The 27,315-nt window shown below is 43.5% G+C and overlaps 1 protein-coding gene across 1 annotated transcript in view; it reads right to left on the bottom strand.

The window, feature by feature from the left end:
* COG6 (component of oligomeric golgi complex 6) overlaps positions 1-27,315 on the bottom strand; it is a 162,589-nt gene that overhangs the window by 72,848 nt on the left and 62,426 nt on the right. The window contains exons 6-8 of the mRNA XM_068265035.1: positions 18,778-18,860; positions 13,757-13,827; positions 8,512-8,605 (exon numbers count right to left, since the gene is read on the bottom strand). Coding sequence (XP_068121136.1) covers positions 8,512-8,605; positions 13,757-13,827; positions 18,778-18,860 — 248 coding nt within the window. The remainder of the gene's footprint in view (positions 1-8,511; positions 8,606-13,756; positions 13,828-18,777; positions 18,861-27,315) is intronic.

Here is a 27,315-nt window from a genome sequence, read left to right as displayed (position 1 = left end):
ACACACCAGCAATCCCCCCGCCCCTTTTCTCCCCACCAACAAAGCTCTCTGTTGGTGGGATCTGATCGCCCCCTTAGTGTTTTTTTTATAAATATGTGTGTCTTTATTTTTTATTTTTTTACTATTTATTTATTTATTTTCCAAAGCCCTCCCTTCCCCCAGCCAGCTAGCCAATCCTGGCGATCAGCTGTCATAGGCTTCTGCCTATGAGAGCCGATAACTCTCTAGTGTCCCAGGGGGACAGCCGTGTCACATGGCTGTCCCCAGTGCAGCGCTGCTGCAGATTGCAGCGCTGTACACCCTAATTAGATGGCGGTTTCGCCGTCTAACAGTCTCCTAGCAGCGACCGCTGCTCGGAGACTGAAGGCGGAGTGGATCTCCATCTTCCAAGCAGGAGATGCACGCGCAGCCTGCTCGCGATCTCCTGCAACAGCCGGCCCCAGGACTTGATACTAATTTGCGTTAGGCGGACATGGGGCTGCCGCCGCGGTCATGCCCATTGGCGTGAGGCGGTCTCCAGGTAGTTAAATTGTGTTCCTAGTACAATGAATGGTGATAATATTTTACCTGGAAGTAAAGGTGTATTTTTTCCATTTAGGGATGTTTATTACTATTTCACTTATTAAAAGACTTAATTTGCAAAATTAACAGTAATATACCCTCATGACATACATATTAGAAAAGTCCCTAAGGTAACTATTTATGTAAAAAAAAATATTAAATTATGTAAATGTTTTCATTTTTTTAAACACGTGTTTTATTTTAGTAACTATGGGGCAGGGGTTAAAAATAATACAATAAACTAATAATAATTTTTCTATGTAAAACCGTATATAGGTGTAATTGGGTTTATTTTTACTTTTTGACAACAAGAAATGGTGCTACTGAGACCATGTTGTATTAATACAAACACAGAATTGTCAGGTGTATTATAAATGAGAGCTTGCGTCTTGTTGCTGCAAGTTCTAGGAAGACACAGGCACAGTGATCAGGGTTGAGAATAGCCGATTCTCATATCCCGATCACAGATGGAGGGGGCTGCGGCAGTGAGGCGAACAAAAATGGTGGGGTGGATTGTGAACACGGCGGTATGTTAACAGTACGCATATCTACACCCTTGATCCATACGTTAAGTATACAGGGTTGTAGATATGCGTACCAAGGATCCTGAAGTGGTTAAAGCAGTGTTTTACATTGGAGTTTTGCTGTGTTTAATATTTTAGAGCAAAAATGTAATCTGAATATCATACCAATTTAACAGCCATCAAAGACTGATTTTTACAGTTATCCCTCAAATGGCTATAAATTAATTTCACCCATTTATAAGCATTCCTAACTAGATAGTTATTTCTGATGTCAATTCGGATTCATCGATGGAAAATATGCTGTTCTCTTCCTCGGCAATCGCCTGAGAACAGTGGAAACCTCCACTCATTGTTAGCCTATATAATAACAGGCTGGGAACTCTCCACAGCCCATTACTGGTGACTTGTGGCTTGTTTACATAACATTACCAAACACAACGCATTCTATGTTCATTTCAACTGGATGTTATTTTTTTCAAAACGGAAATGCCATCCTCATGACTCAACAAGTTATTTTTGTCTAGTGGAGTTCTTTTTTTATTGTACCAATCAACAATGTGTACATAAAAAAAATAAAGTGAAATAAAAGTCTTGAAACAAAAATGATAGTTTTTAACAAACTCTGCAATTTCTTTGAATATAAAAGGTTGCAAGGTAAATTGTTAAGTCACTTTTTACAAACTTCAGCTGCTCTTTATGCGAAGAGAACAATGAATAAACACACAGATATTTTTCGACTCTGTTTTAGGAGGCAAATGGGGATGAAAAAAGCAGAGACAGAAATCCATTTGTGCTTTTATCACATTACAAGGACAGGTTAAATTACTCCCATCATCTCGCTAGTAATTCCGACGCTTAGCTACCCATTGTGAAGCATCTTTATAAACAGGAGGATTCACTAGACATGAACCTCACTTTACACAATTTTAGGACAGCAAGGTCCTTTTGTTGTAGGCAAAACATTTTAACATTTTAAAAGGATCAAAATGATTGCTCCCAGCTACAAATGGCAAACTCGGCAGGAACAAAACCATATATTATAACCCAAGAGAAAGGATTATGTTGATACAATACAATGCTAAAGGCCACCAAGGGCAGGTGAGAAGAATGTAACGATCGCAGGCACTCAAACTGTAATTTGTGACGCCTGTTAAGGTGACAATTTTATGATTGTACAAAGAGAAAAATAAAATTTCAAGTTTACTGCGAAATGATGGCTAAATGGTTTATTTAATTGGCTATCACGCTACTCCTCAATTTCTTAAGTGTAGGGTATTGATCATGTAAAACAATTTATATGTTCGACAGTCGGCACAATGGAGAAGAGTTCCTTGCAACCGCCAGTGTGTCACAATCATGACTACGTATCTGTTTACGAAAACAAAGAACTCTGGACAAGTTGTCAGTCATTTCACTAGACTACAGAGACTGGATAGAATATTAAGAAAGTTCAATTTTCATTAAAGAAGTGAGGAAAAAAAAAAACATAAAGAGAGGTTGCCGAGTGGCAAGCGGTTGATTAAAACACATTTGCCAAATCAGTCTTTTTGGTTGAATTAGACAAACTTTATACTTTAGGCTCTTCTCCTCTCTGCTTTCTTCAGGCTAGGTGGGCTCATTCCTGGGGGTCTTTCTACATTGTGAATAGCAGGGATTCCTGCAACCCATGCTTAATGCAGCCGGGAGCCACTGGACATAAGGAGACCACCACTGCCCAAAGAAATCCAACACAGTATAGAAAGGACCAGGGCTCAACCACATAGTGCTTATAGCAGTTGAATCTTCATTTATTCAGTTAGCAGATAATGCAGGCAGACATTGGTATGACGTTTCGGGCCAACACGGCCTTTCTCAAGTGTCTCTGTACGTTATTACGTGTGTGTATTGAGTTTTTTTGTGAGATGCAGTAATACACAAGGCATGAGGGTCTTGCAAACAGTAAAGTACTGTAAATTTATGAGAGAGATGGGGTATTGTACAGATATTCACTGAGATCTGTTAATGTACAGATATTCTCTGGGAACTGTTACTGTACAGATATTCAATGATATCTGGCACTGTAGAACCAGCAACGTAAGTGAGCGAAACCAGTCGGGTAGGAGAACACCCCTGACGATACTAGTGAGTAAAACTGGTTGAGTAGGAGACCAATGACCGTATTAGAGCAATTTCTAATTTTCATTGCATCGGGATACCCAATAACATGGGACCCATATGTGAGTTGATCAATCTGATTGTATGTGCTAAAACATTGGAAACCTCCTAGTACACATGTAATTATATTATCATTGCCCTTGATGAATACTGCTCACTAACAACCTTATAATCTGGGGGGTTGTTACTAGTGGCTGGTAATCCTTCCCTTTATCTGTGTTCATGGATAGGGAACTGGCTAATGGACAGAAAACAAAGAGTTGTGGTCAATGGATCGTACTCAAAATGGGAGACTGTTAGCAGTGGGGTCCCACGGGGGTCTGTTCTGGGTCCAGTGCTCTTCAATTTATTTATTAATGGCCTAGTAGATGCAGTAGTGAGCAATGTTGCTATTTTTGCAGATGATACAAAATTGTGCAGAATCATCAACTCTCAGGAAGATAGTGTCATATTGCAACAGGATCTGGATAGGATGGCTATATGGGCACATACATGGCAGATGAAATTCAATGTTGACAAATGTAAAGTCATGCATTTTGGACGTACTAAAGGTCTAGCACCATACAAAATAAATGGGATACAGTTGGGGACATCAAACTTGGAGAAGGACTTAGGAGTACTCATTGACAACAAGTTAAATAATCGTCCTCAATGCCAAGCAGCTGGGAAATAAAAACTCGAGATGCTAGCATAATATTGCCCCTGTTTAACTCTCTAGTAAGGCCACATCTGGACTATGGAATTCAGTTCTGGGCACCACATTACAAAAAAGATATTGCAGTTTTAGAGCAGGTGCAAAGACGAGCAACAAAATTGATATGTGGGATGGAAGGTCTCACTTATCAAGAAAGGTTAGATAAACTGGGTTTATTTAGTCTAGAGAAAAGACGCCTTAGAGGGGATCTAATTAACATGTATAAATACATCAGAGGGCAATATAAAAGCTTGGCAGATGAGCTTTTTGTCCCTAGGCCTTCTCAAAGGACTAGAGGACATGATCTGCGCATGGAGGAAAAACGTTTTAGCCATTTATTTAGGAAAGGGTTCTTTACAGTTAGAGTGATTAAGATGTGGAATGCATTGCCACAGGAAGTCGTTATGGCAAACTCTATAGCTGCATTTAAAGGGGGCTTAGATGCTTTCCTTGCGTTGAAAGACATCCATGGCTACAATTACTAGGTAATGCCTAATGATGTTGATCCAGGGATTTTATCTGATTGCCATCTGGAGTCGGGAAGGAATTTTTCCCTTTAGGGGCTAATTGGACCATGCCTTGTAAGGGTTTTTCACCTTCCTCTGGATCAACAGGGATATGTGAGGGAGCAGGCTGGTGTTGTACTTTATACTGGTTGAACTCGATGGACGTGTGTCTTTTTTCAACCAAAATAACTATGTAACTATGTGTGCGACATACTGTAAATTGCTAAACACCTGTGTGTTTTAAAGCTGCCAGCAGGGGGATACCTATTATTGTTATTATTACATTATTTGACTATACAAGGAGGGCATGTAGATCCTGGCTGCTACCAGCCTCGTAATTACAAAAGTGGCCCTAGAGTATTTTTTATTCTTTTGGTTACTGTACAAATATTCAATGTGGCATGCTACTGCAGAAATATTCACTGAGATCTGGTACTGTGCATATATCTGACCTGTAGCTTGGATCTATGGTAACAGCATGTTATATACTGGCTGCAGATAAAGAAAGTACTCTTATCTGATCTTATAAATGGAATCATTTTCACTTAGCCACAGGAAACCATAAGGAATAGACAAGACAAGCCCAGTCCTGTGTTAAACATGGTGAAATGTGCATAAATTATTTACTTTTGGACAACTCTGGATTTGGATATTTAATGTAAACATGGTTTTTGGGGATGTTTTAACATGTGCTTCATAGAAGCAAAATGTTTTTAAAAAACTAAAAATGAAAAATATATTCAGACGCAGACAAAGGTATATTGTTTGCCATTAAAATGTAATTTGCCATTCAAATGTAATTTATAATACACTAAAGGTGTAGAATGCAGGTTTATTCATGGAGAAGGAAGTTATGCTGTGGAAATTTTACATACTATATTGTGCTACTGCCACCTTGTGGAGGAATGATGCACAAGTCAGAGAAACAAAAATACTACACCTTCAGTTGTCAGAAGCTTTCAGTATTGCTGTTGTCACCAGGGGAGGTCAGGATTGTCTTTTAAAATGTACATTATTTCAAGAATAAATAAACGATTAAACTAAATGTGCTGTGATGACTTCAGCAAACGCCACTGCATGCTGCTACTTCTGTCAGCTAAAGACTGACAAGCAAGACAGCTACTGTGTACAAAAGTGGATTCATTGAGCGCTTGAAAGGAAGTAGATACTGGATATATCTACAGATTAATAGCTTATAGTTTGTAAAAGGGGAAATTTGGGGGCGAGATTAACCAGATAACCTACTGCTATCGAAATGTCACCTTTATTGTGAATCATGGACAGTAGCTGGTTATACACTGAAATGGAAATAGTATTTAGATTAACCTTCACAATGGTTTGACTTTTTTTTTTTTATGGGTTTCTTTAATGGACAACCGAGGTGACATGTGACATGATGAGATAGACATGCGTATGTACAGTGCCTAGCACACAAATAACTACGCTGTGTTCCTTTTTTTTCTTTCTCTGCCCGAAAGCATTAAACATCAGGTGTGTAAGTGACAGTTTCTGCCCGGGTCGGGACCGGGTCAGACTATAGCATAACCCTCACTGAAAAGTAATTACAGCCATAAAACATTTTTCTGTCAGTAAATGGCTCCTGAGAGTAGGAAAGAAATAAAAAGGGGCAATAATTCATAGGTTTGAGCTCTGGTATACTTCAATGAAGGTGTCATTGAGCAGAGACAATGAAACAGTAAAAACTTAAAAACTAGATTTAAATATAAAATAAAGCCGTGAAAGATCTAAAAAAGTCATTTTTAGGAGACGGAGGATAGATGCAATTGTTTTTCTCATCAGTTTATTTTCACCTCAGATGTCCTTTAACCACTTTGTCCTCCTTGACGTATAAAAACGTCAAGGAGGACAGGCGCGCTCCCGCAGCCGATCGCGCGCGTGCACGCGCACTCCCGGCCGCGGAGTCGGTAGCCACGGAATCAATGTATCGGGCTGGGGAGCCCGATCATTGATTCCTCTCCCCCGCTGAAAAAGCGACAGCTTCTCTCGGAAGCTTCGCTCTTTCTGAAGCTGTGTCACTCTAAGCGTACATTGTACGCTTAGAGTGAAGTCATGTAAAAAAAATCGAGATTGCCATCTTGTGGCCAAAAAGTAAAACTACATGTAAATGCCCAAAAACATTACAATACACCAATATTTCCCCAAATAAAACACTTTTAAACCCCACCCTCCCAAAAATGCCCACATAAAATGTTTAATAAAAAAAAACAAAAAAAACATTACTATAAAAAAAACAAAAACACATAAATATTTACCTAAGGGTCTAAACTTTTTAAATATCTATGTAAAGATGAAATATTTCTCTCTATTTTTTTTTTATAAGCTTGTAAATAGTGATGTATGCAAAACGGAAAAAATGCTCTTTTATTTCCAAATAAAATATTGTTGCGATACATTGTGATAGGGACATAATTTAAATGGTGAAATAACCGTGACAAATGGGCAATAACAATACGTGGGTTTTAATTATGGAGGCATGTATTATTTTAAAACTATAATGGCAGAAAACTGACAAATAATGAATTTTTTCATTTTTTTTCTTCTTCTTCCTGTTAAAATGCATTTACAGTAAAGTGGCTCTTAGCAAAATGTACCCCCCAAAGAAAGCCTAATTGGTGGCGGAAAAAACAAGATATAGATCAGTTCATTGTGATAAGTAGTGAAAAAGTTATAGGCTAATGAATGGGAGGTGAACATTGCTCGGATGCATATGCTGAAAACGACTGAGATGTTAAGTGGTTAAAGGACACCTGAAGTAAGAGTGATATGGAGGCTACCATATTTATACCAGTTGCCTGGCTGTCCTGCTTATCTTCTGCCTTTAATAATCTTACCCATATACTAATAATCCACATATAAATAATCATGCAGATCAGGTGCTCTGACTGAAGTCTGCCTGGATAAGGCACATGCTTGTTTCAGGTGTGAGATGCAGACACTACTAATGCCAAAGATCAGCAGGAACTTTTATGATGAAAACACGATTTCTTTTTTTGATTATGGACAGTAACTAGAAGGATATTTATAGTTGTTCTTGATCTGTAGCGCTGTTGCACAGGTGAAAAGACGTGTGGTCTTACCCTTCAACCAAGCTTGCCTGGCAGTATACCAGCATCTGCACTGTAGCAAAAGCTGATACTGCAGTAAGGTACCGGTAGATTGGGAATAGCAAGCTTGCGCAGCCATGCAAGAGTGATGTACCGTCTTTTGGGATCATAGATACAGTGACTAAGTCAGTCCAGCACTGGGAAGTACATACTGAAAAAAAGTGCCTTCAGAGATCTTCGCAACCTAATTTTCTAAAACGAGCACAAGTATGTTAAAACTGCATAAAGAGAAACTAAGGAAGTGCACTCTGCATCAGATGTGACCACTTTAATTCCCACTGTATGCATTAAAGCCTCTGAGATTTCAGGATCAGAGAGTGAAGGATAATCTCAAACAGCAATAACAATTTGACAGACTATTAACAATTCATCCGTTTTCTGAGTTGCTGAACTGCATGAAGAACCCCAAAAGGTACCAAGGGTATTGGATCGTGGCACGCTGTGCAGGATCACAAGTAGGAATGGTCAATGAGATGTAAATAATCCAGAATTGAAAACAGACCAATCAAATAAACCTTGTTGGGATTTGATTGGTCCATTTTCAAGCTGCATAAATTGACATGCAGAATTTTCATACTCCTGCATTAACTCTAAATACTTTGCATCTCGTTGACCAACCCCTAATCATAAGCACTGACTATTACTTCTAGTGTAAACTTTATATACAAAAAGCAGTTAAACGATCATGGTGAATTTGCACAGCCCATTCACATGGGAAGAAATGCTCCATAGAATTATACATTTTTTAACAAAACTTCACCTGAACTAGTTGTTGGTAGAGGGTTATCCAGATATGGTGTGCCAAAGAACTTGTGCGATCTAATGTTTCCCACAGGTCAGGACTGAAAAGTTTGTAAGTTGTTCTACCATGATAAACAACAGACTAAGTAAGACTAAAACGCATTTCAGGTCAATTAGTAAAATTATAAACAGGCAATGAGGCTTACTTGAATAGGACGGGTCTGTCTTGAAGAGCACTCATTGCTTGCGATAGGATGGGAGAGATGTCACATGATTCTTGGGTCAATGTTCGGCAATCATCTACCATGACATACAGGGAAATAAAAACAGAAATTACTCCATGTAAAGGGAACCTTATAGGGACCATGGGCGGTGGCAAAAAAAAAAACGGACTTACCTGGGGCTTCCTCCAGCCCAACGTAGCCCGTGAGGTCCCCAGGCATCCTCCTGTCCCCTTACGCGGTCCCGCTGGCAACTCCGGAAATGCGGCAGCGCGCACCCATCGCCATAAGAGTCCTGCACATGCATGGTTCTCTAAAGACTGAACCACCTACGCACAGGACTCTTACTTACTTGAAATCGCCGCCGGCGGGGCTGCGGAGGGGGCCAGGAGGATGCTCTGGGACTATGTGAGCTACAGTGGACTGGAGAAAGCCCCAGGTAAGTCCAGTTTTCTTTATTTTGCCACCACTCAGGCTCCTTTTAAGTGAGAGGGATATGAAAGTGACATTTATTTCCTTTTAAACAATACCAATTGCATGGCTGTCCTGCTGATCTCTTTGTCTGCAGAGGTGTCTGAATCACACACCCTAAAAAGGCATGCAACTATAATCCAGTCAGGTTGCCTGATCTGCATGCCTGTTCAGCGTGAGTATTAAGGTGACCATACACTGGTCGATTTGCCATCAGATCGACCAAGAGATAGATCCCTCTCTGATCGAACCTGATCAGAGAGGGACCGTATTGGCTGCCTTTACTGCAAACAGATTGTGAATAGATTTCAGCATGAAACCGATCACAATCTGTGGAGCTGCCGCCGCCGCCCCCTGCATACATTACCTGATCCAGCCAGCGCGAGTCCCCCGGTCTCTGCTGTCTTCTTCTCCGCGCTCGGCTCCAGCTTCACTTCCTCTCCGGGGAAGTTTAAACAGTAGAGGGCACTCTACTGTTCAAACTCCCTTTCGGGACAGGAAGAAGTGAAGCCTGCCGGACTCGGAGCCCAGCGCGGAGAAGAAGCAGCGGTGACAGCGGGGATACACGCCGGCTAGATCAGGTAATGTATTGCTGCTGTATTGCGTTGGTCGTCGGGCATTCGAATGCCGCTATCGACGTCTCCCGACCCGCCGGCGATCGAGCGAAATCTTCCGCACGGACAGGAATGACGGGAATCGGCGGGAGCGATCAATTTCGGACGGAAATCGATCGTTCGGTCAGCGTTTGCGCAACGATTTCACAGCCGATTCGATCACAGTGATCGAATCGGCTGTATATCGGCGGGAAAATCGGTAAGTGTATGGGCCCCTTTAGAGGAAGAAGATTAGCAAGACAGCCAGGAAAGTTGCATTGCTTAAAAGAAAATAAATATGGTGGCGTACATATTCCTCTAGCTTCAGGTGTGTTTTAAATACAAGACCCCAGACTCACTGAAAATGTCATATAAAATTCTCATATAACAGCAAATAATCAACCAAACGCATAAAGAGGCCAATATCAGTTTTTGGCAAACATGATAAACATGCCTACTACATGACAGGCATTGCAATTGATGTTCTGATTGGTTATCATTTGGATGGAAACCCAGAATCAACATATAAAATACTTAGCTTAAAGAGAGTCTGAAGGATTTCGAAATATTTGTCTTTATGCTGCAGGCCGCTTCATCATTATAACCCAAGCTGATTCGCCGTGGGGACACGGCAGAACAAGGTTTTTATCCGCATGAAATCCCGGGGCAAAATTCCACGACTTTCCAGGTCGTGGATTTTTCTGCCTGGGGGAGGCAGAGCTTAGTGCTGTAGCTTTGCCTACAGAACAGTCAATCTGCGCCGATCGCCATTTCTCTTCGCTCCTCTCAGTGAAAGAAGACTGAGAGGGGCGGGGAAAGGCGGAGATCAGCAGAGATTGGCGTGAGTAGAGTTAAAGCTACTGCGCAAAGCTCTGCCTCTACCCGGAAGGAACCCCAAATTTTGCCCCGGGGATTTCGGGGGGATTAAGACCTTGTTCTGCCGTGTCCCCACGGCAAATCAGCTTGGGTTATAATGATGAAGCGGCCTGCAACATAAAATCAGGTATTTTGAAAGGCTTCAGACTCTCTTTAAAGCCTAAAGGTGCGCATAGCTTACTTAATATTACAGGCCGATCGATCTTCTGATTCAATCATTTTATCAAATCTGAAGATAATCGGTGCCCCAACATGGCTGCCAATCGATCTTTAGATCAATTTCCAGCTGAAATTGCTTGAAAGGAACAATTGGACATGCTGGATAATCTCGGTGGCAAGGGCTCAATCAGGTGGGTGGTGGTAACAGCGTTCGAAATATCGCGAAGATCGATGAACCTCCGGCCGGTGTCCTCCCCGTGCTCGTGTGCGGTGTCTTACCTATTTGCCGGGACAATGTCTGGCTACCTCCGTTGTCAGGTGTCACATGACACTGGCGCATGTGTTACGTCACAGTGGAGGAAACCGGCAGACAGGTGAGATTTTAAAACACTGCATGGAGGGGACATTTTAAACTTGGGGGGGGGAGGGGGGGAGGGGCAGCAGGAAGGCTTGTAATAGATTTTATGCTGGGATGTACTGCAAATAGTTGGACAGTATGTGGGCAGGCAATAGAACTCTCTCTGATCAGATTCTATCAACATAGGGAGATATGGGCGCAGCTGGCGCCACCATAGACCGTAATAGGAATTACGGCTATAGCAGTGCACAATGAGTAACTGTGCATAAAACACTAATTCGGCCGCCAGCAATAGCTGGAAGCCAAATTACATCATTCCCACCATCCACATGGACCTAGAGGGGGAATAGTAATTAACACTGCCGGGACTTGTGCAGAATAAGCCATACACCGGCTGTGTCATGTGCCTAAGTCTTCCGGCCGCGATTCCATATGTATGCTGATCTGTACCCCGACAGATAACTAATGTATTGCAAAATATCTCAGCTGTAGTAAAGCAGCCACAAACCTACACAGGTCAGTTGATGATCTAGTCCAATGATAACAGTTCTCCTAAACTTCATTTAAAATAATGTCCTCTAATGAGAGGCACTGTGTGTGCAGCCAACAGGCATCCCCTGCATCTGCATCAAGCTTGGAATAAAGAATGGGAGCTTTCAGGCTAATGGGTGATGTCAATCACAACACTGCTCTCTAATTGGAGTTACTAAACTCTGGCTCATAGGGTGCCATCTACTGCTATATAGGTACTAAGTAATGTGACAGCAAGCCTGACACCACTGCAGTTAACTTAGTAGAGTTCTGGGTCAAGTAACACTAGGCTTCCACCATAGCAGCGTTCTCTCTACATTTCGCCGTGGAAAGGCTATTTTATGCGTCTGGTGGGTCAGATGCTATTCCACTTTTTCTGGCCTCCATATTGACTGAGCCATGCAGAATTTTGTGTTACGGCCTGATGAAGGGCATATGTATTATATAAAGAGCCCGAAACATGTGTCGTTGCCTTTAAGGACACAATGCTCATTTAAGGTTACAACCAAGTCAAGCCAGAATATAACCCTTATCAGCTCCATCAGCCTCAGCCTTTTGGATGTATTTTGATGTACCATTTATTGGAAATTGATTATGTGGAATTGAAGAACCTCTTTTAATGTTTTTCGCAATACATGCTAATAATGTTTTTCTACAAAGTTTTTGATACTATAAACAATTCAGTTCCTCGTTTTTTGAATCTAAGTCCTTTTCTATAAAGTAACCAAATGTTTATACAGGCAAAGTGGATTGCCTTTTAAAAGGACTGTGTTTTTGGATCCTTCACTTTTGGAAAAAAGGATTGTACCCTAATATATATATATATATATATATATATATATATATATATATATATAAAAACATATATACCATATATATATATATATATATATATATATATATATATATATATATATATATATATATATATATATATATATATATATATATATATATATATATATATATATATACAGTCCAAGTAGCAGGTGAGACATTAGTCAAGCCTGGATAAGGGCTGGAACTTACTAAGGTGATTTTGGCAGCGTTTCGGGATCACCCACAATCGCCGTCGATTCACAAAAAAACTTTGACAATGAAAGTGTGTGGTGGGGAACCCACTAGTGCGACTGTGGTTAAGGGTAAGCGCAGGACATGTAGCATTCTGAGCGCGTTAGCGCTCAATGCTAAAGTATAGAAGTGCTGCAAAATCGCTATTTTGCAGCGCTTTGGGGGGCTGAGCGATTACAATTGAAATAAACTTTATTATACTCACCAAGGGTCTGGTTTTCCTGCTTCCATCCTTAGCCCCGCCCCCTAAAGGAAGAGGTCACAAGCACTTCTCTGCTTGGTCATAGAGAAGCAACTAAAATCTCTTCCTTTAGGGGCGGTGCTAAAGACGGAATCTGACACCTGGTAAGTATAATAATGTTAATTTAAATTTAAAAAAAACATAATTTAAGTGAATCAGAGGCGAAGAACCCTCATGTATTTTACAATATATATCAGTGGGAACATTAGAGAAAACACATACCCCACTGTTTCATTCTTCACTGTTCAGCCTGCTTCTAATCAGCTCTGATAAAATCCCCAACTGAGCATTCAGTCTGGCTTTGCTCAGGAATCATTATAGCTGAGTCATTATAGCAGAGCTAGAAGGGGACAGGCTTGGGCTTGAAAAGACATCAGTTTAGACAGACTCAGCTATAATGATTCCTGAGCAAAGACAGACTGAATGCTCAGTCGGGATTTTATCAGGACTGCTAACAAGCAGGCTGAGCAGTGAAGGATGGAACAGAGAGCAGGATAGGTGTTTTCTCGAATGTTCCCACTGATATATATGATAAAATACACGAGGGTGCTTCGTCTCTGGTTCACTTTAAACAGAAGCACCACAGTTTAATGTACAGCACTTCCAAGTGCCAGAAAACGCTATCGCAATTGCACTAGGAATCGCTGCACACAGTGCTGCAGAAATGTTAAAGCATTGCAACGACTCCTAGTGGGTTCCAGGCCTAAAATATTATTGTGAACTTTAAAAAGACATGAAGGTGACAACGAATGACACACATTGCACATTTTAAGTGTTGTTTCTGCCTAGACTGAGGTTTACTTTGTAATGTTTGAGGATAGGTTGTCAAGTAGTTCACTCATTTATACCTTCTACTGCTAAAAACCAAGGCTCTTATTTTCAAGCATTAGTGCAAGCCAAAAGGGTCAGGAAATAGCAGAATTCACTTACTCTGTGCCCATCGATACAGCCGCTCATAAGACGTCTCTTGGAGTAAAGCCATCTGCTCCATAATTTCAAGCCTAATAATAACAGAACATCACTTCCATTACAGACAATTACACCTCTAGTGCAGAGGGAGAAAGCTCCCAGCTAAATGACTCTTCATTCAGGCAGTTACACAGTCTGAACATTTTCAGAGATCTGCTTTGCTTCATATGGGGAAGGCACTGTGTCTGCATGCGTAGGCTACAAAGGACACCTGGTGTAGCCCATATACCAAATTGGGCTACAAAGGGTGCCTGGTGTAGTCGAAAACCTAGTTTTAGTTTAAAAAAAAAAAAAGGATGCTGTTATAGGCAAAATGTGTTGGGCTATGCTATAAAAGGGCTCTGGATATAGCCAAGAAAAGTGATAACTATGACCTTACTCCCTACTCTTACACAGAACCCTCCCTTAATGGTGCCCAACCCTAACCCCACCCTGGTGGTGTCTAACCCTAAGACCCTGTGGTGGTTAACCCCAAGACCCCCCCCCCTGGTGATTACTATGTCCTAACTTGTCCCTCCTTTCACACAGAACCCTCCCCTGGTGATGCCTAACCCTATTATTATTATTATTTATTGTATTTATATAGCGCCAACATATTACGCAGCGCTGCACAATAGATAAAAGGGTTAACATACAAGGTAGGACATACAGGAAACTCACAACAAAACAAGATCATGCAAATGATTTGATAATACAGTGTCATAGGTCAAAATAGAGACTGTTCTAGTCCACAAGAGGGGTGATTGTCAGTAAAATTGCATAATCAAGCTGGAAACACTAAAGCTCAACACACACCATACAATCTTGGTTGTACAGATCTACCAAATCTATGTAGTATAAGGGCCAACACATTGAAAATACCTTGAATGATTGATTGGATAAGCTCTTATACTACATGAAAGTGGTAAGATTGAACAACCAAGATTGTATGGTGTGTGTTGAGCCTTAATGGTGGCCATACACGGTACAATAAAAACGTTCGATTTTCCAGTTTATTCGATCTAAATGATCGAATTGAATGAAAGTTGAAAATATTTTTATTTTTTCGATCAAGAAATTCGAACGATTATCCCGTTTTTTCTGGAAAAATTATTGGACATGCTGGAAAAATCTTTATATTTGATCTAATGGAATAATCGAACTAAATTATCTAATTGAAAAATTGTACCATGTATGGCCACCTTAAGGGAGATGGCCCTGCCAGAGGCTTACAATCTAAAGGGTGGGGGTGGAGACAATAGGTGTATCTGTTGAAAGGGTGTCTAACAGAACATATTATGGTGCTGGTGTAGGGGGGTATGTGAGCATGAAAGGGTGAGTCTTGAGAGCTTGTGTGAAGGTATTAAAGGTGGGGGTGAGCCTGGTGGCTGGAGGGAGAGAGTTCCAGAGAGCAGCCTATTGCGGGTGGACCTGGCATTCCAGAGGCAACAGGAAACACGGAGCGAATGCCTAGGGGTAGGATGGATAGTAATAAGGTTATGCCGAGGGGTTGTGTGGGTAGAGTTTGGGGGGGAGGGAAGGGAGGTGCATGGGGGTTGAGGGCCAAAAGGGAGTCTGGATGAATGTGCAGTTGCATGGATATATGTTGAAGTATAGAAGGCACTTATATGAATGTGTATGAAAGGTGAAATAAGAGTAATTGCTTTGCTTCTCAGCTTAGATATGTGACCTGTTTGTGCATGAGGCCTGTCCCCCCCCCCCCCCCCCCCCCCCCATTGGGCTCGGTCCGGCCCTGAGGGCTCATGCATGGAGGGCATGCCCATAAGATAAGTGGGTAGTCGGAAAGAGATATTAACCACTTAATGTTAAGATGGGTAGGTGGAGTTTGTTTTTTGCTGGTGTTTGTGTTTTTTTTGTTTTTTATTACTTTCTTTTTTCTCTTTCTTACTATAATTAGTTTGACCTGAGCCACTGGTGGAATATTGGATATATTGTAGTGATGATGGAGTGAGGGAAGGGGGGAGGAGAGGAAAGAAAATCAAACTATGATGCAGACCTGAGACCCACGTATGATGGCTTTACAGCTGTCACATGGTCATATCTGGGTCACATACCGGCTGAGTTTGAAAAAAGAATGAAAAAAAAAAAAAAGGAAAAAAAAAGAAAAAAAAAAAAAAAAAAAAAAGGGAGTCTAAGGACAAAAGGGGAGAAGGTGCGGGGAAACAGAAGGGGGACAGGGTGTAGAAGGAGGTGGAGGTGGAGGTAGAGCATGTGGTGATGGGGGAGAGTGAGATGGGGAGGGAGATAGCTTGGAAATGGTGGAGGGGTCAGGGAGTTAATAGGAGGGAAGGGGTAGATTTTGTACTGATGGGATAAGGTAGGATGGGCTGTGGAGAGTGGAAGCATAGACAGGGGGACAGCAGTTAGACCAAGATGAGATAAATGTCACCAATGATGTGGCTGAAGGGGTTCAGCAAAGTTGCATCAATAATCATTCTGGTAAGGAGCAGTCCACAGGAGATCAGCAGTGAAGTTGGCAGAACATCAATGATGGCAAAAAAAAAAAAAAAAATCCAGCTGTGTGTGATTGGTAGATTGGGTGTCTGGTTGGTAATGACGTAGCTTGTCTGGAGGTTGGCGATGGATCAGCTGATGGGGAGTTCAGCAGTGGAGCAGCCAGCGAAGATCAGCAGTAGTGTGGTTGGTGAGGCACGGTGAAACCATCAGTAGTTTGGTAAGCGGGTGTGCAGTGCCCTAAGAACTCCCCCCCCCTTTGGTAGTGCCTACCCCTAACCCCCCTCCCCCTGGTGGTACCTAAATCTAAGACCCCCCTTGGTGGTGCCTAACCCTAGTCCCGCCTAGTGGTGCTTAAAGGGAACCTAAACTGAAAATGATGTGGATTTTCCTTTAAAAATAATGCCAGTTGCCTGACTCTCCTGCTGATCCTGTGTCTCTAATACTTTTAGCCGCAGCCCCTCAACAAGCATGCAGATCAGACGCTCTGACTGAAGTCAGACTGGATTAGCTGCATGCTTGTTTCAGGTGTGTGATTCAGCCACTACTGCAGCCAAAGAGCTCAGCAGGACTGCCAGGCAACTGGTATTGTTTAAAAGGAAACATCCATATCCCTCTCAGTTAAGGTTCCCTTTAACCCCATCTCGGCTATAAAAGGGCGCTTTTTTGTAGCTGAATCAAAAACCTTGTAGCTGAATCAAAAATATTGGCTATAAAGGGGGGCACCCTCTTGTAGCCAAATGTAAAATATGGGCTACAAAGGGGGCTCCCTTTTGTAGCCGAATTGAAAACCTTGTAGCCGAAAAAAGAAACTCGGGCGCCCGTTTCACTCCTTGTAGCCCTTATTTGCAGAAATAACATTGAAGTCTATGGAGGCGCCCTTTTAATACAAGTGGCTCAGACGCCCTTTTCAACTGATCCCGTGAGAGAGTAGGGAGAAGTTGGGTCATAGTAATCACCAGGTGGAGTCTTAGGGTTAGGCATCACCAGGAGGTGGTCTTAGGGTTAGGCATCGCCACGGGGGGGGGGGGGGGGGATAGGGTGTCTTAGGGTTAGGCACCACCAGTCGGGGTCTTAGGGTTAGGCACCACCGGGGGGGGGGGGGGGAGAGGTGGTTATAGGGCTAGGCACCACCAGGGGAGGGTTCTGTGTGAGGTGTGAGAGTAGGGAAAAGTTAGGGCATAGTAATCACTGGGGGGGGGGGGGGGGTCCTAGAGTCAGGCACCACTAGGGAGGTCTTAGGGTTAGGAACCACCATAGAGGGGTTGGGGTTAGGCACCACCAGGGGAGGGTTCTGTGTGAGAGTAGTGAGAAGTTAGGTCATAGTAATCACCAGGGGGTCTTAGGGTTAGGCACCGCCAGGGAGGGGGAGGGGGGTTAGGGTCAGGCACCACCAGGGGGTCTTAGGGATAGGCACCATCAGGGGAGGGTTTGGGTGAGGGTAGTAAGCAGAAGTTAGGTCATAGTAATTACTTTTCACAGCTATATCCAGAGCCCTTTTATAGCCCAATAAATTTTGCCCATAACAGTATCCTTTTTATAAACTAAAACTAGCTTTTCGGCTAGACCAGGCACCCTTTGTAGCCAAATTTGACATTTTGCCTACATCAGGTGCCCTGTGTAGCCGAATTTAGCTTATGGGCTACAGCCTCCTTAGTCTTCTCATTTCAGTTGTCCTTTAAAAAGAATGCCAAATAAGCAGATAATCAGAGCGCCAGCCAAATCTTCCACTTTTGTTTTGGGAAAGTAGGGAATAATTACAAATACAGACTGACATTTATTGCTGTCTGAGTTACCATTGTTGTGACTGCCCTATATTTCCAATCTAGGATTTAGAAACAAATGTATCTTAGGCCTTACATGTTAAAACAGCACCATGGTAATTTGGCAACCTCCCCAACCAATGCCTAACCCTAACCAACTCCCACCCCCAACCAATGCTTAACTCTAATCCCCCTCCCCCAACTCTTACCAAGTTCCCCAACCAAGCCTAATCCTAACCAACCTCCCCAACCAGTGCCTAACCCTAACCAACTGCCACCCCCAACCAATGCCTAACCCTAACCAACTCCCACCCCCTAACCAATGCCTAAGCCTAAGCAACCTCCCCAACCAATGCCTAACCCCAACCAACCTCCCTAACCAGTGCCTAACCCTAACAAACACCCACCACCAACTCCCACCCCACAACCAATGCCTAAACCTAACCAACCTCCTCAACCAATGCCTAACTGTAACCAAACTCACACACTAACCAATTTCACACTAAACCCAACCCCCTATTCTCACATGAGCCCTCCCTCTATCAATGCCTAACCCTAACCAACACTTCCAAGAAATGTCTAACTAACCCTAACCCCTCCCACTTCCAGAAAATCTGTGGATATTTCACATGAAACCTAAACCTATTCTCACATGAGTAGACGCATATTTTTGTAATACAGCCTAACAGACAGTATCCATTGCAAGGACTTATTTCAGTGATGACAGTTGCTATGTAATAAAGCTGTGTGAACCATGTGACTTACCCTGCAGTTTGCTGGTTAGTGCGCAGGAGCACTTTAACATCATTGTGGATCTGTTTAACTTTGTCCAGCACCTTGAAAAACTCCTGTAGATTAAAAGAAGAATAAATAACATCAATGTAAAATACATACTATTCTATTAAGAGATTAACAGGCCTTCCTACTTCAACAAACAAAAATTGATGAAAATGAATATTACCGTGTAACATATCACCACTCCTTAGGGCTCTTTCACATTAGGGCAGATTTTCTGCGTTTCAACGCAAGGGGTAAAGTTTGCGTTACCCAAGGTGAAATGAAAGTCCATAGACTTTCATTTTAGCTTTCACATATAACGCAGCCTTTTTGTGCGTTGCGTTACACTGCACCCAGGCACAGTTTTTCGGCCAACGCTAGCTTTATGCGTTACAATGTTAGTCAATGTAAAACGCACACTATGCGCGTTTTTAATCCGTTAACGCAGGCAATCAGTCCCAGAATGCAACAGAGGAACAATGTAGAAAGTTGAAAACTAAAAGAAAAAAAATTACCTGCGTTTTCCTATGTGCTGTAACGCATTGAAAACTGATTAAGAACGCACACTCACTGCAGTGCAACGCATATCAAAACGCATGCTTTGAGCGTTCTCCAACGCAAGCTCTGATGTGAAAGAGCCCTTAGTCCTATCCATCACATTTTACATCGCGATGCGCAGTAGAGCGTACCCGACTGGGATCGGTTATTTCCGCCTTATCCCAAGCCGAGAGCAGCTACTGCGCCTGCGCTGGAGCCGGGGAAGGTAAATATTGCAGGCACTACTGCGCCTGCACCAAAGCCTGACATATTGTTGGCTGTGGCTTCAGAGGGGCACAGCGAGGCCACCATGAGATGGAGGAGGATGGGGGAAGCCTCAATAGGATCCCCCTCCTGAGTTTTTTTTGTTTTGTTACAGGGCCTCTTTAAAGTAAACCAGAGACCAAATAGAAGTCCCTCACGTCCTCCCGCAGTCTGCCATTCAGCCGCAATCAGCCCCGGTAACTGGTTCAGCCGCGTCAGTCGGGGTCTTTGGTACACTTTAAATTGCATTGCTCAAAAGAACACTAGTGATAATCATAATGTGCTAATAACGAATTGGCAAAATTTGGCATAATTTTCATAATTATGGTCGCAACAGAAAAAAAATTGTAATCATGAAAAATTACGCAAATTTTCCCACAATTACCACCATACACAAAGATGAACATTTTCACAATATCGGGTATTTTTCAGGACGATTTGTAGTGCAAAACACAAAATAATTATTTTGTGTTACCCGGAATTTTAATAATTCCGCTAAATTACAGGATTACGAATGAAACACAAAATTATGATTTAACACAAAATGACGATTTTCTGATGATGACAAATTACGATTTGATGTCGTTATTGTAAGTTTTGTGTCATAATTATGAGAAAAACACATTTTGGCTCATAACTAGTAAAAACGCACATATGGCATTACACTAGCAAGGGCTTTTCAAATTGCAGGGGCTTTCAGAAGTGCTCATAGTGTGCTCCAGCCAGGGCTGGATTTACCATAAGGCACTGTAGGCCCATGCCTAAAGGCGCCTATTGATGGAAAGGTGGCTCACTCCCCTCCCCAGGTGCCCGCCTCCCTCCTTCCCTATTATTATTATTATTATTTATTTATAAAGCGCCAACATATTCTGTGGCGCTGTACAATGTAAGAAAACAAACAAGGGATACATCATGATACAAACAATGATATACATCAAATATGAACACTGGTATAAAATACAGAACTGGTGATTACAATAGCAAATTTAACATGATGACTAAAATGTATAAATGTATAACAGAGTGCAAGCAATTGAAATAACATTCCATGACACAAAAGGGTGAGAGCCCTGCCCTTGCGAGCTTACAATCTAAAGGAATGGGGTGGAAACAAGAGGAGGGGGAAGTATACACTATAGGTACAGACAGTGCGTGATTAGGTTATTTAGTGAGGAGTAAATGTAGATGCGAGGTTGAAGGGTGCATGGCCTAAGCTAGAGAATATGCTTGTTGGAAAAGGTGGGTTTTGAGGGAGCGTTTAAAGATTTCAAAGGTGGCAGAGTGGCGTATGTGCTGTGGAAGGGCATTCCAGAGGAGGGGTGAGGCACGTGAGAAGTCTTGTACCCGTGAATGTGAGGAGGTAATTGTAGAAGAAGATTAAAGAAGCTTGTGTTCAGATCTGAGATTGTGGTTGGGATGATATCTGGAAACTAGTGAGGAGATGTACAGGGGAGAGAGATTGTGGAGAGCTTTGTAGGTTAGGGTTAAGAGTTTGAACTGGATCCTTTGGTTTATTGGTAGCCATTGAAGAGCTTGACAGAGAGGATCAGCAGAGGAAGAGCGAGAGGAGAGATGAATGAGTCGAGCAGCAGAGTTCAGTACAAATTGGAGCAGTGCTAGTCGGTTAGTTGGAAGTCCACCAAGCAGTATATTGCAATAGTCCAAACGAGATTTAAAAAGCGCATGTACTAACATTTTGGTTGTGTCATGAGAGAGAAAAAAGGACGGATACGAGGAATATGGATATGTGAGGAATAAATGAGAGAGAAGAATCAAATATTACCCCCAAGCACTGTGCTTTGGGAACTGAAGTTATAGGCGTGTTATTAACACTTATTGTAATATCAGGCAAAGAGGTGGACAGAGATGGTGAAAAGACTACTAGTTCTGTTTTGTTCATACTAAGTTTTAAGAAGCAAGAGGACATGAAAGAGGATATAGCGGACAGACAGTCAGGAACTCGTGTGAGGAGGGAGTTAAGGTCTGGGGCCGAGAGGTACAGTCGTGTATCATCTGCATATAGGTGGTATTGAAAAAGAAATGAGTTGATTAAGTTCCAAGGACCGTGCATGTAGATGGAAAAGAGGAGGGGACCGAGGACAGAGCCTTGAGGTACCCCTACAGACAGAGGATGTGAAGAGGAGGCCTGATCTGAATAAGAAACAGTGAAAGACCTTCCGGAGAGGTAGGAAGATATCCAGGAGAGAGCGAGGTCCTTTATTCCTATAGATGAAAGGATCTGTAGGAGTAGAGTGTGGTCGACAGTGTCAAATGCTGATGACAGATCTAGAAGGATTAGTATGGAATAATAGCCTTTGGATTTAGCTGTGAGGAGATCATTGGCCACTTTGGTGAGGGCTGTTTCTGTGGAGAGGTTTGCCCGGAAGCAAGACAAACTGATCAAGCAGGGAATTTGCAGATAAATACTGACTTAGTTCAGCATGAATGTGGCGTTCAAGTAATGTAGATGCAAATGGCAGAAGTGACACTGGGCGGTAGTTGGCAAGTTCGGTGGGGTCTAGAGATGGTTTTTTAAGTAGTGGTGTTCCCTATACAGAGTCCTAATGAGAGTGTAAATGAGGTTACTCACCCAGCTCTCGGCATTCCACTGACGAGATGTCCCTTCAGTCGGGGCACCTCTAGCTACTTAACTGCATGTGGACCATAGGCTTACACCCCCTAATGATCAGGCCATTTTTTACAAATCAGCACACTGCAGCTTTAACAGTTCGCTGCAGGGCCACACAACATAGCACACAAATTATTGCTTAGGAGGCAGTGGTGGACTCACCTCCCACAAGCAGACACAACAACTGTGTATTCACAGACTGAGGCGCCAGGTGCTATCTGGACATACTGCTGTTGTGTGCTCCTTCCTATAATTGCCTGATGAAGCGGGTTTGACCTGCGAAACGCGTTGCGACCTTATTTGGAGTATACCAATAAATGTCCCTTTTGTGAATACACAGTTGTTGTGTCTGCTTGTGGGAGGTGAGTCCACCACTGCCTCCTAAGCAATAATTTTAAAACTTTTAAATATTGTTTTTATCCTTTTGGCGCCTCTGTTCTCTACCATAATACTGATTGTATCCACCTTTGGTGGAGGGGGATACCCCTTCTTGTTTTTCAAGCCTACAGAGAGCGACTTCTTATTCCTGAGTGAGGACAGGCTAATCTCCTCACCTGCCTATACAGTGGTTGCCTGGAGGTAACCCTGGTTTGTGAGTATACAATTCATACTCTTTCTAATTATCCAATTACCTTGACATACTACACCATATCGGGCTCTCGGTTCTTCTCTTCTTCATAGCACACAAATGAATCTTGCCACCAACAGAGCTTTCCTGCTTTTCTACCTTCCCTCCCTCCCACCCGAGATCCAATCAGCATGATCTCTTCTCATAGGCATCAGCCGATAAGAGGGATACGTTTGTAAGCCACTCAAGGGGACAGGTCAGTGACAGAGCTGTCCTCCGTACAGTGCTGCAGTAGATTGCAGCAACGTACATGTAAATGACAGCTTTTTTTCTCCTTAACAGCCTGCCAGCTGCGATCATGAACTGGCAGGCCGATCACAGAGCTCCGCGTCTTGGCAGGAAACGATCGCACGCTTGTGTGCGCGTCCCCTGCTAATTTCTGCCCCCAGGTCTTGATGCAGATCAGCGTTAGGCGGTCCTGAGGGAGCCACTGCGCGGCCGCCAATTGGCGTTAGGCAGTCGCAGAGTGGTTAATGCTGAGGTTTCACTAGCTACCTAATACTTAATATTGAGGTTACTTCTGGCTACCTAATACTAAGGTGCACCTGTAGCTACCTATGACAGGCAAGGGAAGTAACGGAGAAGTGACAGCTGGGACAGCCAGCACACTTGCGGTGCAGTTCGGTGGGGGTTTGTAGCTTCATGGAGGACAAAGTCTAAGGTGCCAGGACATCTGTGCCTTTAGGCACCTGAGAAGTAAATCCGGCCCTGGCTCCAGCCCTAGAGAGCCATTAGGGCTCGTTCACACTAGGGGTGTTTTTGGCCTTTTTTCAAATGCAGGCAATTTTTAAAATCGTCCACAAATGCTTGTGCAATGAATCTCTATGAGAAAGTTCATATCAGCGAGGTTCGTGCGCTGTGCGTTCAGCAAAGTGGTGCCTGTACCATTTTTGGGTCGATTTTCGTATAATGGAAGGTATAGGAAGAACTCAAAACCGCTTTATGCTGCAATTGCGTTTGCGTTTTTTAGAATAAACTGTATTTATTCTTTTCCAGGTCAAAGAGTTCACTTCCTGACTTGCGTCATGGAGTAAATCTCAAAACCGCTCTGGCAAAGCGCTTAGAAAAGCGCTTTTTCCAAAAACGCAGCGCGCAGTAGAGCGGAGGGGAGAAAAAAAACAGCGCACAAAAACTAAAAATGCTGTCGTTTTTGTTTTCGTTTTTTGGTGTGAATGAAGCCTTAGAGAATACTGGTGCTGCACAGGTCATTTCGTGTTTCAAGGTTATTAAAGCTATCGTTATCCAATAAAAATAAGAAAATATGCTAGTTTACATAGGTCATGTAAAATATGTAACTTTTGTTATGCATGAACAAAAAGAATAATTAAAAAAAACAAACAAACATATAAACATCTTTCTACTACAGGTACACATTCTAGCTGCTCACTCCACTTCTCCAATGAACTTTGCCTGACTGCCCCCTGCATCACCCAGTCCCATGCATGCCTCCAGGACTTCTCAAGGGCTGCTCCAACACTATGAATCAGAATCAGTTTATTCGCCGAGTACGCTGTACACGTACCCGGAATTGGTTGTGGTACCCATGGCAAAGGCAGGAGAGTGTGAGACATTTAAAGCATTCAAAACATGTAAAACATTTAAGTCATTCAATAGTTCAAGAGACAGAGCAGACATACATGCATTGGTGAGATTAAAAAGTGAGAACATATACATGTTACAGCATACATGCCAGGCACTGAGAAAGAGTACGTTAGTCCTGGTTTAGGGTGGTTAGTCCGTGATCAGGACTATATGGGCCCAGATGGGCAAGTGTTCAGTAGGAGAACAGCTTGAGGAAAGAAGGTGTTCCTGCACCTTGTGGTTCTGGTGCGGATTGTTCTGAACCGGCAGCCTAGTGGGAGTGGCTCAAAGAAGCGACTGCCCGGGTGGGAGTGATCTTGAAGGCTCTTTTCCTCAATCTGGCGGTGTGGATGAGGTCAAGGGGGGGCAGGGGCGTGCCGATGATCTTTTCTGCAGCGCTAATTACTCTTTGTAGTTTATACTTGTCGCTAGCTGTTGCCCCTGCATACCATGGACTCAATTGTGGCAGAGTAAAAACTGGTGAGCAGCTCCCGTGGGGTGCCAAATTTCTTCAGCTGGCGCAGGACAAATAGTCTCTGCTGGGCACTCTTCTGGGTTTTGGTGGTATTTTGCCCCCACCTGAGGTCCCTGGTTATGGTGGTGCCTAGAAACCGCACGGACGGTACTCTGATGACTTCGGTCTCACCAATGCCGACTGGTGGGAGGGCAGGGGGGAGTTTCCTGTAATCCACTATCATTTCAACAGTTTTGGCCGCATTGAGGACGAGGTTGTTGTCTTTGCACCAGTTACAGATCCTCTCGATCTCGCTGCAGTAGGCCTGCTCCTTCTTCTTGCTAATGTGGCCGATAATGGTTGTATCGTCGCAAATTTGATGACCTTAACAGAGTCAGCATTTGAGATGCAGTTTTTGGTGTAGTGGGACAACAAGAGTGGGGACAGAACACACCCCTGTGGTGCCCCTGTGTTGGTGGTTCTCACGCTGGAGGAGCATTCCCCGAGCTTAACCCGTTGTGTTCTGTTTGAGAGGAAGTCCCCCACCCACCTGCAAAGGGATGCGTCGATCCCGAGTTGCGTGAGGTTGCCGAGCAGAATGTCTGGCCGAATTGTGTTGAGCGCCGAGCTAAAGTCCAAGAACAATAGCCTGGCTGTCGAGATGCTCCGTGATGTATGCCAGGCTGATGTTGATGGCATCCTCAACTGACCCATTTGCTCTGTATGCAAATTGATGGGGGTCTAAGAGGGCATTGGTGGAGCTCTTAAGGAATGCAAGGACCAGTCGCTCAAAGACCTTCATGATGATGGGTGTGAGGGCTACAGGTCTGAAGTTATTGTGATCAGTGTTTCCCGGTTTCTTGGGGACTGGAATAATTGTAGACTTTTTGAGACGGGGGGGACCCTGCATTCCATTAGGGATCTGTTGTAAATTGAGGTAAGGATGGGAGCTAGCTGTGCTGCACAGGTTTTAAGGCAGCTTGATGACACGCCATCTGGGCCTGCGGCTTTCCTGTTGTTGAGTTTACGGAGTTGGCGCAGTACATCCCCCTCCTGGATTACCATCGGCGCTACATGCCCCTTTAGGAGGGTTGGAAGGGGGGGGAATGTCCATCGGTGTGGGGAGGTGTTCGAATCTGCAATAAAACTCGTTTACTTCCTCAGCCAGTTGGATGCTAGGGGTCGCCTGGTGGTGGGCGGGTTTGAAGTTGGTGACTGCTCTGAGGCCTTTCCAAGCTTCTCGGGAGTTGTTGGACTGAAAACAGAGGCTCAGCTTATCGGAGTAGGCTCTCTTTGCTGCTCTTAGTTCTCTGTTCAGGGTGTTTCTGGCCTCCCTGAACTTAGCAGGAGTGCTGGACTTGTGTGCCTCCTCTTTGAACTTTCGGAGCCGATGCAGCTTGTTCGTGAACCAGGGCATATTGTTGGGGAAGACCTTAAAGGTCTTAGTAGGGACGCACGACTCCTCACATAAGCTGATATAGGAGGTATTGTTCTCTGACCATTCTTCCAAGGAGGGAGCCTCTAGGGCTGACCAGTCCGTGCAGTCCAAGCATGCCTGCAGTGTCAGCTTCGCATCGTCTGTCCACTTTTTTACGGTTTTGATGACAGGCTTGGTGGTTTCAAGGATCCTCCTGTAGGTGGGAATCAGGTGAATTAGGCAGTGGTCAGAGTTTCCCAGAGCGGCTCCCAGGATTGCCTTGTACGCGTTCTTTTGGACTGTGTAGCAGTGGTCCAGTGTGTTTTGATTCCTGGTGGGGCAGGTGATATGTTGCTTGTACCGAGGCAGTTCCTGGCGAAGGCTAGCGCTGCTGAAGTTCCCCAGGATGATGAGGAGGGATTCAGGGAGAGCCGTTTTCCACTGCGAGATGCTATCTGTGAGAGTCTGCAGGGCATTCTTGGTGTTTGCATCAGGGGGGGGGGATATAGACTCCAATGAGAACAAGGGAGGGGAACTCCCTGGGTAAGTACTGAGGCCTGCAGTTGATCGCTAGTAGCTCGACGTCAGGGGAGCAGGTCTTGCTGAGGAACTCCCTACCTTCACCCATTAGGGCAGCCCCCTCCTTCAACATCTTCAAGAGGGCCCTCAAAACTCACCTTTTCACTCTGGCCTACCACCCCTCACAGGTGCTCTAAACCCGCAGCTGAACTCTGGTCCCCTACCATTTGTGTCGCTACCTCTCCCTCTAGATTGTAAGCCTTCAGGCAAGGTCCTCCTATTTTTGTGTCCTACCTGATCATGCACCTCCATTAGTGTGAACCCATGCTATGCATTTGAGCGAACTCAACTTGCCTAATCTCCATGCTCCTCTCCAGTGACTGAGTAAGCATTACCTTGTACTCACACTGTGCTGCATGATCTGGTTTTTCTTGTATTCCTGTATTGTCATATTGCTGTATGTCACCCCTAAATATTGTATGTAACCTAAACTAATG

This window comes from Hyperolius riggenbachi, chromosome 2 (genome assembly GCF_040937935.1).
Source record: "Hyperolius riggenbachi isolate aHypRig1 chromosome 2, aHypRig1.pri, whole genome shotgun sequence".
Lineage (NCBI taxonomy): Eukaryota > Metazoa > Chordata > Amphibia > Anura > Hyperoliidae > Hyperolius > Hyperolius riggenbachi.
This window is presented reverse-complemented; position numbering and strand designations above follow the sequence as displayed.